General features: G+C 39.4%; 1 protein-coding gene across 3 annotated transcripts in view; it reads left to right on the forward strand.

Annotated features, from left to right (window-relative positions):
• The window catches only part of arap2 (ArfGAP with RhoGAP domain, ankyrin repeat and PH domain 2), a 251,081-nt gene extending 236,982 nt beyond the window's left edge, over positions 1-14,099 (forward strand). For all 3 annotated transcript variants that reach the window (XM_070546657.1, XM_070546659.1, XM_070546667.1), the window contains exons 30-33: positions 2,468-2,503; positions 7,499-7,562; positions 10,616-10,738; positions 12,445-14,099. In XM_070546657.1, coding sequence (XP_070402758.1) covers positions 2,468-2,503; positions 7,499-7,562; positions 10,616-10,738; positions 12,445-12,807 — 586 coding nt within the window. In that variant the 3' untranslated portion in view covers positions 12,808-14,099. The remainder of the gene's footprint in view (positions 1-2,467; positions 2,504-7,498; positions 7,563-10,615; positions 10,739-12,444) is intronic.
• Positions 14,100-14,333: the final 234 nt, after the last annotated feature.

Here is a 14,333-nt window from a genome sequence, read left to right on the forward strand (position 1 = left end):
TATTACATTTAAATTTCATGGTTAAACAGTACATGTTAAAATCTAAGCTCAGCTCGGCAGTGACCTAAAAAACATAAATATATTTTTACTTACCGAAAAAAATGAAGTGGAGACTCCTTGGACGCTCTATTAGTGCAATTAATGCCACAGCAAGTCATTTTGTCCAACAATTGCACAAATAATATCAAAAAAGAATACACAAACACAGAGACTCAAAATCCCGGAACAGTTTCCAAGCCAGACCGATGCTCTACTGAGGCCTTTCCACGGAGCTAGCTCTGCAGTCACGTGGGTCTGATACTCATTAATTATACAGAATTTTAGGCTTTTAATACACTTAAACAGAAGAGTGAGAAAAAAATTCACCCCCCTCAGAGTTGTCATGAGTGTAAACTAGATCAATTAAACCAAAAACATGTTCTGGTACCAGGCTGTAAACATGTTTATTTCTGCTGTGAAATCGGTATTTTTAACATGGGAGTCAATGAGGATTTGCCCGCTTCTGACACCAGCCCCCAGCGGATGAGGGCGGAACTGCAATTTTTGTACTTCCGGGTTGGCCTCAATTTTGGAGCCGCATTGTGGGGGCCTGGGAAAAACGTTATCCTAGTGATTTCTTTCATCTGTGGTAGACACGAAGCAGCGGCTCTGACTCCGGGAGTTGTCCATTGCAGGGCGACAAAGGCGGGCCAAACAGGAAGGGAATCTGGTAACGAACATTCTTCCAGGTTGAAGAAGAGTGCGAACTAGAAGAATAGCAGGCAGAATTCTCCTCTATCGGCGAACCCCTGGGGATGCAAAAAGTGGGCGTGGTGTGTTGACTCCCAGACTTGACATTGAACATGTTTTAGAATCGAGTCGTCGATGTCCTCCTCAGTGAATTGCATAACATCATCCTGGTACTGAATATGAAAGCTGAATGTAATTCATTAGTCATATACTTCTGCACCATCTAAGGCAGCTTTATTTATACAGCATATTTCATACACAGATGCAATTCACTATAATCATCCTTTAAACAGAAGAAAACTCCGGATCAGTTTCACCAAATAAATCAATTTAAAAAACCTGTTTTTTTTAAAGTCATCGAATGATCAACCTGTCGTCTTTAACAAAACTAATAAAGCAGGAATCAAGGTCACGTTTGTTCACTGATTCTGTATACATGAGCTTCAAAGGCTCAGAATGCTATAAAACTTATTTGCATTACAGTTATGGGCTCGACACATGGGAAGAGACAAACGACCGTGATCAGCGAAATATGTCGCCGTCTCTTTTATTACCTGGCACACGGGAGGCGATCCGCGGCAGCGGCCAGCGGCAAAGCCGTCTACGCGTTCTGTTCCATGGCGAAATCGAAACTTCCGTTGTTTTGCTTGGCTGTGTCAGGTTGGAGGGAATTAAGGGTTTTTAAGCGGTTCAGAGTTAATAAAGCGGTAGATATGATGTTTCACAAGGTGCTGCTAGAGTTATGTGAAATCTTACTTCTGATTTTACTATATAAACATAATAATAATCAACTTCTCCTCCATGTTTGCTCGGAGGTGTACGGAGCATCCTGTCCGCTCATTGGTCAGTGAATGAAACCTCCGTTGATTGGTCCTCGTCCGAGCGACAGCGATGAAAAGTTGAAAATGTTTCAACTTTCTGGTATCACGTCGCTGAGTCGCCTGTGCACGACACGTGCACGAGTGCAAAATTTCACACGCACGCTTTTCGCGTTTCGCTTGGTAGGAGGGAGACCCGCAATTATCGCTTTGTCGCGCATGTCTCATTGAAAATGAATGGATGAGAGGCGATGTCGCCTCCCGTGTGTTGAGCCACATTATTCTTAAACCTGGATTTATCTTGAATTCTAATTACCCACTGTGCATCCTTTCTTCACATAGCAGCCTTGGCGTTGAGATACAATTTAAACAGTTTCTGAATGCACAATTAAACTAATAATTATCACTAACTACAAAAATTAATAGCAATTAAACTACTTCACAGCATTAACCTTTACCCATTGAAGTGTCCAGAGGATCATTTAATTTAGTTCCCAGCCTCTAAATGTGTAATGACCTCATATTAAGTCTTATTTCCTCCTGGTTGAGGTCTTTTAAAGTCCATTTGCTGGACTACATTTGGTAGTGTCTCTGAAACGTTCATCAACACCGTGCTGTAGGTGAGCAGTGGTGCGTTGTACAGTTGGCCTGGAGCACATTGATGGCTGCTCATACATAATTATAGAGGATGGAACTGCACTAATGAATCCCACAGCTAAGCACTCAGCTTTCGATGAAAACTTCTGTGTGTGTGTGTGTTTCCTTGCACGCTTGTGAAACGGTTCTGACCTTTTGTTATCTTTGCCGCACTCACTCAGCTTAATATTTGTATTGATTTGAAGTCTGGAATTGTGTTTATAAACTTGTCTTCAAGTTAAAGAGTCCAAATTTCCCATTTCTGACCTCTTGTCTTTTTGCAGTTGGGGCTTCACAGTGTACACGGATAAACATCAGTGGTGAGTAAAAGTTCTTGAGTTCATTAATTCATAGTTTCAAATTTCACTCTCCACCTAAAAAGAGATTTGGAGCGAATCTAAGTGGGTTTTTAATGAGAAATGTATTTGAAATGTATTAAAGGGGGTCATATGGTAAGAGGCTGCTTGTGGTCAACTCCTAGAAATCCACTTACTGTTAAAACCGACAGGTGAGGGAATATTGTTGCTATTCTGTCCTGCCGGGACAGCTTGGATTCTGCTGGTCAGGTGGGCGTCACCTTGACTCATATCAGCCACGTAAACATTGTTGCACAGCAAGCAAACCCAACTCTTGAAGCAAAATTGTTGAAAAATCAAGAAATGAAGTAGTCCTACTTATTTTTCCCCATCAGAATTCTAGTCTGCCTTTGCTCACTGGTGTGTGTAAAGTGCAGTGAAAAAAGGTGAGTTCTGTTTTACTAGCCACACCCATACCTGTGGTTACTATCGGATCTGTGGGATAAGGACATCCATCAGAAGAGGCTAAAAGATCTCAAAAAGCAACATAAAATGCTCAGTTTTAAAGGAATTTAGAGTCAAAGTTCACGTGTTTTTCAAGATATTTGCCGTGGTCTCTAGTGTAAATGAACACCTTATGAGGTGAGCCAGAGGAGGAGGGAGTAGAACACAGCGGGATTTGAAGTCCTGTTTTCTGATATTCGGATATCTCGCCTTTGATTGAATAACAACAACACAGCTCTACTGCTCAGTCTGTAGGGCTGGGGGTAAACGATTATTTATAAAACGATTATTCTGGCGATTATTTTATCGAATAGTCGACTATTGTAATGACTATTTAGACGATTAATCTAACAATTATTTTTCTACTGCACAATTAACAAAAACCAGAAAATCTCAAATAAATTCCCCCCAAAATTGATAAATTCTTACTGTAAGAGAATAAACACTACAGGCCTTCCATTTTGTATAACACTGCTTTAATTGTGTTGCAGTTGGTTATGTTCTGGTGACATGTAGAACTTGGGAGTGCAGGCTGCTGCCTGAGAGGTGGTTGTAGACGGAGTGTCTCCATACTGCTTTGTTTTGGTCACATGTGCGTGAGGCGAGTGGTATTACGACTCTTCCTGGGGAGTTTGGCTTGTGTGCAAAAAGGAAGGGACAATAACGTGGGATTTAAAAGTTAAAACGATGACCAGGTTTATTTATAACAACAAAAAATCATAAATCTTTCCATCCACAGGTTGGGAATAATAAAATTAATTCTGCCTGTGGGGAATAAAAACAAAAGTACAAATAACTAGGGATGTCCCACTGGGCAAAGATTACAGGGTTCTGGACCAAAATAAGGATCTCCAAAGGTCCAAACTCTAAACTGGGTGGTTAAACCAAACTCAAGGTGATATTTTAAACTAAACCGAAAACCCACAACACTCTAAATGTAATAAAAGGGAGATCTACACCACAAAAAGATGAACTCTAAACCAAAACGTAACAGCTTATCCAAACACAACTAGCTGTTAGCGAAAATGCTAACAGTAGCTTTACCAATGTTAAGTTCAAGTTACCAAGTTTAAATAAACTAAAAATACCCAGCAGCAAACAGACCAGCATGGAGGAGAGACTGCTACCACAAAAAACAGCTCTCCTAATGTCTGAAAGAAGCTCCTTTATGAAGGGAGAAACGCTCCCGGTGATTTTCTACATCTGCGATAGAGAAGGAGCAGCGCATCTGACCCCGGAAGTTGTTGTCCATTGCCGGGAGATGAAGGCCGGCAAAACAGGAAAGGAATCTAGTAGCAGACGGACGTTGTTCTGGGACTTCGGTATTTGGCGGAGATGTTAAAGGCAGAGAAGCGAACTAGAGGAAAAACAGACAGATTCCCCCTTTATTTACAAACTCCTGGGGATGCAACAAGTGGGCGTGGTGCGTCGACTACTGATCTGACGTCGATGAATTTTTAGAATCGAGCCGTTGACGTCATTGACGCTTCGCTACAGCTCTATCAGTCTGTTTGCTTTGCAATGTGGACGCTTTATATCAACTAATAGCACAAGCCTGAAGGACTTCTGCCATATTGCTAATGCTAACGGTTAGCTTCCACTAGCCGAGATGTTCTCTGCTTTTTCCTGGACGCTAAACCAACAACAACCTTCCCCGTCGTGAGTCAGGATGGGTGAGTCTATGAATGTTAGGTGACAGTGTGACGTAGATCTGTCAGGCTTTTCTGACCCGAACAGAAGCTGATGCAGTGAATAGGTGTAGGAGACTATTTTTACATTTAGCCTGCATGTTTAACTCAGAGTAACCGAAAAAGTAAAAAATGGTTTCTCAGTGACCTCATCTTTAATAAATTAAATTAGAATTTAAAAACTGCTTTTTGTGTTTATACAAATTATCATTGTCTGATTTTTGAAATCTGTTTGCTGGTCTGAAACATTTAAGTGAGGCCAAAAAATAAGTAAGGAGAGCAAACACTTTTATCGCACTGAGCATGTATCAATTAATAGATATCACTTATAACTGTTAGTTTACACAGGAATGAAGCAAAATAGCATAGACTTTACAATAAATGTAGGTAATTTATATCCATTCTCTCGTATGTGATTGGCACAACTCTTCACACAAAATCAAAATCGCACAATAATCACAGCTATTATTACTTGAGTGGTGCACTTAACAACATTAGTCATATTCGGTGATATTTTGGTAACCTGTTGACTTTTAGAGAGGGAAAACATTCTTCCCAGAGTAAGCATAGTTTTCATCTTTAAGTGTAGAAGAAAACTCATTTAGACACATTTATTTTCATTCCAAAGGTTTCTTTTTTTATTGATATGGACAATCAGAGCTTTTAAACGATCAAAACATCTTTTGGATTCCATCCCTGCTGGACCATTTAAAGATCCCTTATCAACACCTCTGTACTTAAACAGATCAATCTTTGCCTTTTATCTCATTATATCCCACAGACCTCCAAATTGGCTTTAATTAAACCATACTTTGAAGAGCCAACTCTTTATCCTTATCTTCTAAGCAACTACAGATGAATATCTGACTTTCCTTTCCCTTGAAAATGGTTTTTAGCATTCATGTGCGTCATCTTAAAACGGCTCATTTCTCATTTGCAGAAAATAAAATTAGTATGGATTTAGAGTACACTACAAAACTGAAATTATAATTATAAACAAGTTTCTTAATGCCCCTAATAATGACCTTCTCTATGGGCTTATTATGTCGAATATTAATATAGCCTTTCACACAACTGGTTACAATGTTTCATGCTAATAAATCAACACATCTTTGGGATTAAATCACTGCTTAAACTGGTATAATCAGGGAGATTCCAGTTTGTTTATAATGCATTGCTTCCTCCATAATTTCATGTGGTGTTCCACAAGGCTGTGGGTTCGGACTTATACAGTTCTCACTACACATGTCTTCATTTGGGCAATTTTAACAGAAGGATTTTAGTGTAAATATATTTATGTAGAAGCATATAGTAGGTATATGCATTACATACTAAGTAATTTTATTTTATAGAAATATTTGCAAATGTCTGCATTACTAAGCATGGAGACTTGGGCAGAATCACAAATGTCTTCCTTCTTCCTTATGGAGGCAAGACCACAGTTGTTATTGTGACACTGTTTGTGTCCTGTTAATTAAATCAACATATCATTTCTATTATTGCATCCATTTTTAAATAAGTTTATATATTTAATCATGAGAATTACCTCCACTCTACTTAATTCATTAAGGAAATAGGATTAAACTAAAAAGTGATTTTCAACCATAATTTCAGGCCCATAGATTTCTAAATGACCTGTAATTGCCTACTGAATTCAAACAAGTTTATAGGCAGTAAAACCTTGAAGACTCATTATACAATGAGAGCTGCTATGGGACATCCTGCCCATGGAACAATGTTTCTTAATCAAACAAATCAAGTCCTAAAGTTTGTGTTTATATTCCATTTGAGATGCAAACTTGTATCAAACCACTTCTGGGCGTAAAGTGTAAAAATAAAGTATTAGAATTAGTCCTTTCATCTAGTGTCTTACCTACCACCTTCTGGTGGAGGCCCTTCAGGTGGCAAGGCTAGTTTAATACTGGTATGTCATTAAATAATTACATAATAAAATAAAACATATTAATTAATGGTTGCTATAATTACTTTAGCTGAAAACAATCCTTTTTAAAAACTAAATTTTTGTTATATTATTTCATGTTTCACACTGTGGTAGACAGGCTGACCTGTTTACCATTGTGCAGCTTCAGATTCTCAATGAAAAGATTCCCAGCATCATCCATTTAGATGTCAGATGACTGACCGGTGTTATAATAAGAGCTTTCATCTCTTATTAGTCTTTTCCTCTTGGCTCACCTTAAGCCAATTTGTTTTAGTGTCAAATTCTTATTTTACTCCGTATTTCCATTTTATCACATCACCACTCTTCGCCGAAGCCCTGCTTTTCTTCAGAGCACTTGAGATCGCCATTATGTATGGGAATAAAGTAAAGTCAAGTGTCCTTGGTCATAATTAAAATGTTTGAAATCCCAAAAAGATATCTCAGTTCAAAGTGTTAGCAAGCTAACACTTTGAACTGAGATGGCGAACACCATACACATTATTCTTTTCTGTCATATTGCTAGACTTCCTTTGTTGTCAGTTTCTTCTTTTCTTTTTACATTTATAGTCTGGTTCCTATAACATGAACGTCTTCGACGTTAGCATTCAGTCCCACAAGGGTGCAGTACTTGACTACAGCAGCAGACCTGAGTTGGTGGCAGGTATTACTTAAGCCGTCATCCTAGATTATTACTTGCAGCGTTAATCCATGCTGCAAAAGAAATGGATTTTTATACCTATTGATGGATAATGGTAGAAACTCCTCCTCTGGTCAAGTCTGTTTCTGATAATCATCCATGCATCCCCCTAGACTGGTGCTATGACTCGCCAAATCCAGTCACCTGGAATTAAACAGGACCAAACCAATCAGCTTTTCTCTCCTCAGGCACTTCTGCTGCGACACAAAGGAGACGCAGGTCAGCTGGGTGACAAACATCATCACCATGAAGGTAAGATGGCATGGAACCGAAAAGTCTGTATGTAAGATTTAAGTTTATCCTTCAGGAAGCCCCGCAGAAGAAATGTACACGATGAACTCTAATAAACGTAATTCCCCTCTCGATCATCTGTTTTTGTCGCACCGCTTGACGGATTAAACACATAAAGAGGGAAAGAACTGGAAAGTTTTCGAGGTCACTCCACAATAGCGTAAATCACTTTATGTGGAAAAGCTGTAAAAATAAGGTCAAGGCGACTGTAACAATCACATTGTGGTACTTAGGCCCCAGATAGAGTGCTGTGTTGTCACTGTCAGCCGCTGACACAGCACATATGACATAAATAATGCAGGGCAAAGCAAACACAGGGAGACATTCTCTGATCGTTCTTTCCGTTCACAGCTGCTATCCCTTCTTTCACATGAAACGGGACCTCCTTTTCTCATTAGAGTGAACACACACATGTAGGTTTTGCTCATTTTTATGTAAATGACACAAAGTGGAAATGTTTCCCTAAACTTGAGAGATCAAACGAAGATGTCCCAGCATTGTTGTATTCTCAGCACATTTCACCAGCACTTTATGGGAACTCATCTGCTGCAGCGGTGTTGTTTAGATCGCAGGTGCTTACCGTGAAAGCCTTTTAGTGCTTTAGTTCGGGTTAGCGAGTTAAAAGGGCAACACTGTCAGGGAGAGATTGATCTAAAGTGAAGGAAGATATTTGTTTCAACGAATTCAAGGTGTTTATTGCAGTCGAGTACTAAATTTTTTCTCCCCCTCCGCTCTTTGGAGATGCTCTAAACAGGCTGGAGCCGGCAAAAAATATTAGGTTCTCCCCCCAGCCAAATCCCCTAAATATTAGGACTGTCGGCTTCCAACGGAGAGGCTTGTGGAGAGGGATTCCACGAAGGGCAGAGAAAAAAGTATAAGAGCAGAAAGTAAGCAGAGAGCTTCAGCGCTCTTCATTTCTCTTCTCTTACCTGCTAGTCGGCATTGTGCTCCCACAGTTTCCATAGCAACTTGCAATGGAGGATATCTGAACTCAGGTGTAATGAGTATTGGTGGTGGTGCAGGTTGGGGGGGCGTGTGCAAAAGGTCCAAGGACAGGTCCTAGCGGCGATGGAATAAGGATTTGTTAAGGAGAGACAGCTGTGAAGGTCTGAGGAGGTCACGGTGATTTTAACAGAAGACATTGTTAAAGTGAAAGTTTAGCCAGAGAGCAGAATTTAGTTGGACTGCAAAACCCATCTCCGACCCATTTTACAGGAGACTTTTCTAGTCAAGCCAGAAACATCATAGTCCATTTAGATAAGTGAGCGGTTGATGGTCGTAAAGCTACTGAAGCTAGTTTTCTCTTAGACTCTGATGCAAACCATGAGAGAAAATAGTGGTGAGATACTTTAAAACTGTTTCTAAAGTGACTCCATGGGGCAGAAGTTGACATATTGGATCATTCTTTTAATAACAAGTTTTAGCACTGATCTTTAATGTTTACAAAACTCGAAAACTGTATTGTCTTTTAAAAAAAAACAAACCTCTAGCAATAATTTTAAACATGTCACACTGCAGAAAAGTGTAAGTAATTTAGAATTTTGGACATTTGGACGACTAGACAAAGATGTAACTTATTGTGAGAATGTTTCTGTTAGTTTTTATTTTATTTATTTATTTGTTTATTTATTTATTTATTTATTAACATTTTTAAGCATTTTTCTTCAGAAAAATAGAACATTTCTGGAACCCTAAAATTCCAAAAGTGTCATATTTAAATCCTGTTTCTTTAACAAGAATACTACAAATGTCCCAAAACCGACTGTAACGATTCCCTCGCACAACCCAAGTACAACAGGTGGCAAAAACAAATCCATCTTTACACTATTACAGCATGTTATACAGTTAAGTTAGGGGTAGATCAATATATCGGTAAGCCGATATGTCAGGACGTTATTTACTGTTTTTTTATACATTGCTTCTGCCGATATTTGTCCTTAGTAAAGCCAATTTAAAGTCAGGCGCATCCTCGGGAAGCCCAATGCTGCTGCAGAATTTTATTTGAATGTATTTTTACATTCACTAATAACATTTGTTTCATAAATACTCTTAATTAACTGTATTTATGTGTCAGACTTTAACACTGAGCAGTGCAAGAAGTTAAAATTTAACAGTTAATTCAAAAACTGATTCAGCATCAGAGATCTTTTGCATCAACTAATGTCATTAGTGACATTTTAGCATGAAGATAAGGTGTAAAATTTGTTGATATCAGACACGAAAAATCTGCCCTTAAAAATTAGCAGTACATTGAGGCCATCGGCTGACCATGTCTCCTACGTAGCATCGGTATCGGCAATAGAAAAACCAATATCGGTCAACCTCTAGTTAAAATGCAGCGTGTTAGCATTTTTTTCTGTTTCATGTTTTAAATGGTTTATGTCCTACTGGAAGCCAAATTCTTCACTGGCTTCATTTTATTAATGTCATAAAATCTGTTACATATGAATACAGGTAAACTGGGAAAATGAGAATATGATGCAAAAATCCTCTTTTAATCAGTAATCCAACTTAAACTGAGAGACCATCTAAAGGCTCAGGAACCCTGGTTCTGGATTCATTAGCTGATTAGAGAATGACACTTTGAGTCTACAATACTGAACCTTTTCACAATAGTCTCATTTTCTTGAGATTTTGAATGTGGGGTTTTCATAAACTGTAAACCATATTCATCACAATTATAACAAATAAAGGCTGAAATATCTGGCTTTGCATAGAATGAGTCTATCTTATGAAGTAGTTTTATCTTTTTAGTGAATTACTGTTTTCATTTTTCATCTTTCAGCTGTACACAAACTTTAACATCAATGCTGATTAGTTTTTTGTTTTTAATTTTTCTCACTAAACTTTAGTCTCGTGCAAGTTTTTGTCTATCAATCAGTTTTTGTATCACGATTTTTAGTTGTGCAGTTGAAAAATATCAGAAGTGTTTATTAAGACCAGTGAATTAACATGAACTGTCTTTGTTGCCTGCATTGAACAACTGCTAATTACAATATTTACTGTTTCTTCAGTTTGGATCTGACCTCCTTTCAAAGGGCGTAGAGTCAAAAGAAGCCGCTGTCATAGTTTCCAGAGGGGGTGCTGTGCCAGAGAGCACCAAGATTCCACTATACAATCACTGCTCCAACAAACCCGTAAGGACATTTATTTTGTTTAAACTTGACATTTCAAATTTTTTTTGACATTGGGAATTAATGTTTATGTTTATTTATTTGGCAGACGCTTTTATCCAAAGCGACTTACAATTTATAACCTATAGGGCATGTTGTGATCTGTGGGGGAATCCGGAGTACCCGGAGGAAACCCACGCATGCATGGGGAGAACACGCAACTCCACGCAGAAAGGTCGCAGCCGAGTTTCGAACCTGCAACCTTCGTGCTGCGAGGCAACAGTGCTAACAACTGCGCCACCATGCAGCCCAATTTTACAATTTAGAAACTGTGACTTTAAAGTGGCATCAACTAGGGATGTACCGAAATGGAAATTCTTGGCCGAAACCAAAAACTGGGAATGAAGAAACCAAGGCTGAAAACACAAACCCCAAAATAATGATTGTAACAATAATTAGAACCATAGCATGCATGGCTACAATGAGTACTAACCCAATAAAATCAATGTAAAATTAGATATGGTCTCTAATAAAAAGACAAAGTGTCAAGCGCCTTTTAAATGTTTCTGCGTAGGACTACAGACTACAACAAAGTGCATTCAGAACAAGTGCAACAACTGACAGATATAACGATATGTTCTTGATGGAGTGTGCTTGTGAGGACAACGTGGATTCTGAGAGTAGCAAAGAAGTTTCTACGGTACTAAAATCATAATCTCTTCTTTTTCTGACCCTGAGTACACCATCGTTTTGTATTTGCTTACAAAATGTGTGCAGCACATTGGTCTTCACTACTTTCTCATTATGCTCAAAACAAACCAGACCCGAATTGTATGAATATATTTCATGAAGCAAGCAGCCACAAGAGGTCAGAGCAAGATGGAATCAATACGGGGTTCACCTGACTTGTCGTGTCGGGGATTTAGATCTTTTGGCTGAAAAATTTTTGGAAGTCATATTTTCAGTGCTTCCCTAGCATCAACCTGCTTATTGCCTTTTCCTTCTATTCCGCTTCACCAGTAACCCCTCCAATTTTAGAAATGCTGGTTGTTTGGTGGAATTGCTGATGTCATTTCCTACTGAGTTACAACCAATCAGCTCAAGTTAAACTCCCAGCAACGAAGATACTAGGTTGGTCCCTGTAACGGCCCAGACAGTGGTCTTTTTGGGGCGGCCGGATCAAATGGAGATGTGTGTATGCTGTGAAGCTCCAGTAAAATTACCTGAAGGTTACGATACTAGAAATGGGTCAATGGTTTGTAAAGATCCTCATGTGAGTTGCTGGGTCTTGTCGTCATCTCACAGAAACGGTGCAGATATTCATATAATTAGCGAGATTCATTTTTTTCCCTTTAAATAATCAGAGTTGCTTGGAAACCCTGATTTTTATTTTATTATTTTTTTGTGAGACAGAAAATGAAATAAATTTTAAACCACTTCCAAAATACAACTAGAGTAAACTGTGACCCAGAAGAAGGCTTGACTGTCTTAATGTTTTGACAATAATGTCGAAAATCTCACAAAATCTGGCTTTATATACAATCTGACCCAAAATTATCAAATATGCAGAGTCGGTGTGATTAAAATTGAATATTAGATTCTTTTTTCCACGATTTTGTGTTTCTCCAACTTGCCTCCAACACTCACAGTTCAGAGATGCTCTGGCTTTAGCAGCAGGAAATGTGTTTTGACATGTATCCAGTTGATCTCAGTAGATGCACTTCTTGCAGGTTTTACCGCAGCTGTTAAACCGGACAGTTTCTCTCGGCGATGGAGAACCAAAGGCGGCTACATTCTCCGGTGTCCAGTCCAAAGCCCGAACTCTGCCCATGTGCCCAGAGCCCAGTGACCTGTTCAGCACCCCCGAGGCCACTCAGAGAAGAATGCCCTCAGATGTGTGCTTGCCACATAAGCCACCTTCACCGTCCTGTCCCAGACACTCGCAGGCCACACCGATACCAGTCTCACCTCAAATGTGTCAGAAAACACCCGGCAAACGGCCGCCTCCGTGTGGGGAAGGCCTCATGCCGGCCAGCCTTCTAAATGAACTGAACACGGTGCTGAACAAGACTGGTCGCAAGAAAAGTGACTGATAAAACGGAGATGAATATGTTTAGTTAAAAAAAAAAACGAGAAGAAACTGAAATAGAAGAATAAGTAGCCCGAGTGCTGTTGTTGAACTCAGGTATGAGGGAAGTGTTAAAGGACGTAGAAAACGGGTGGGATGGAGTGGAGGTCAGCTAACCTCAGTTGGATGTGGCACTGACCCAAGCACTACATACTGTGATTTATACGTCAACTCTTCAAATACAAAAAAGCAGACTAACCCCAAAATTCCACTACCTCCGCTCCGGCACGAACTCCACAGCAAAATCGGTCCTGTTGTAGTCAATCAGAGCTGTTCCACCACTACGGCAGTGCGCCGGCCGCCGTTCCGCCATCCGGCAAAAATAGGATCGATTCTATTTTTGCCGGACGCCGGAGCACCTCCGCAGTCAATGGACAGAAATCACAACCGCCTAACAGGAAAAGGAGCAAGCACGACTTCCATTATTTCACAATAAATCGATAAACAAAAAGCGTTTTTCGTTTCATATGCACAGGTTTAACAACCATTAACAACTATCAATGGCGGTTGAACTTTAAATGCACAAAAATAAGCCATAAATACAGTTTCCACTATCAAAGTAGTCAGCCTTTGTTGATCCAAGCACTGCTGATCTCTCAACACAAATGATGGGCAGATTAAACAGTTCATTTTGATGCTTCTCCCACACAACGGGTGTTTGGATCTAACTTCCGCGTTTGTTGTTCGGACTGTGTCGCAAGATCTCGAAAATCCCGCGCATGCCTGTTTGCGCACCTCAGGTCTCCGCACCGGAGCGGAGCCGTTGTAGAGCGGGTACCAGTAAAAATTGTGTTCGGAAGCGAGCGGCTGCGGAGGGCGGGGGCGGAGCGGAGGTAGTGGAATTTTGGGGTCAGGTGTCAAACATGAGGAGAGCTGCTTTCTGCTGCGTCTCACGGGTACGTGGAGTGTTTTCACACATTGCTGTAGTGGAGAATTTGGTCTTTTGTGGTACTTTTCATTGATGGCACTTTTTTTACACATAGAATAATACAGATATTATAAAATTATACATAATGTTTAAATACCCCTGGATGTGTGCAGTGAATCCAAAAAGAAGTTGAGCCGTCAGTGGTTGAACAGGTTGAGCTCAAGTATTTATTTTTAACCATTAGGACATTTTTCAAGTGTTTTGATGATTATGTAGCCTTTAACTGTGCGACAACTAGCAGCGTTTCTGAAGTTTCACCACTTCATATTGCCAAATGTATTTAAAGCATATATGGATGTATTAATAAACACTTGATCATGCTTGCCTTTGCATTGAGTTTGACATGTTTTAATGATTTTGGGATGGATAAAATTGTCAGTACCCCCCAAAAGAAAGACAAACAAACCTGAATTAGTTTGAAAATGACTAAAATAAAAATGAATGAAAGTCAGAAATGGCTTTTAATTGTAGTTCAGCATGATAATTTGAAAAAGAAATACTACAAAATTAAGGCGTAAAAAAACTATGAAAGTATAAAAAAGATTTTAAAAAATGGCTAAAAA

This window comes from Nothobranchius furzeri, chromosome 2, assembly GCF_043380555.1.
Source record: "Nothobranchius furzeri strain GRZ-AD chromosome 2, NfurGRZ-RIMD1, whole genome shotgun sequence".
NCBI lineage: Eukaryota > Metazoa > Chordata > Actinopteri > Cyprinodontiformes > Nothobranchiidae > Nothobranchius > Nothobranchius furzeri.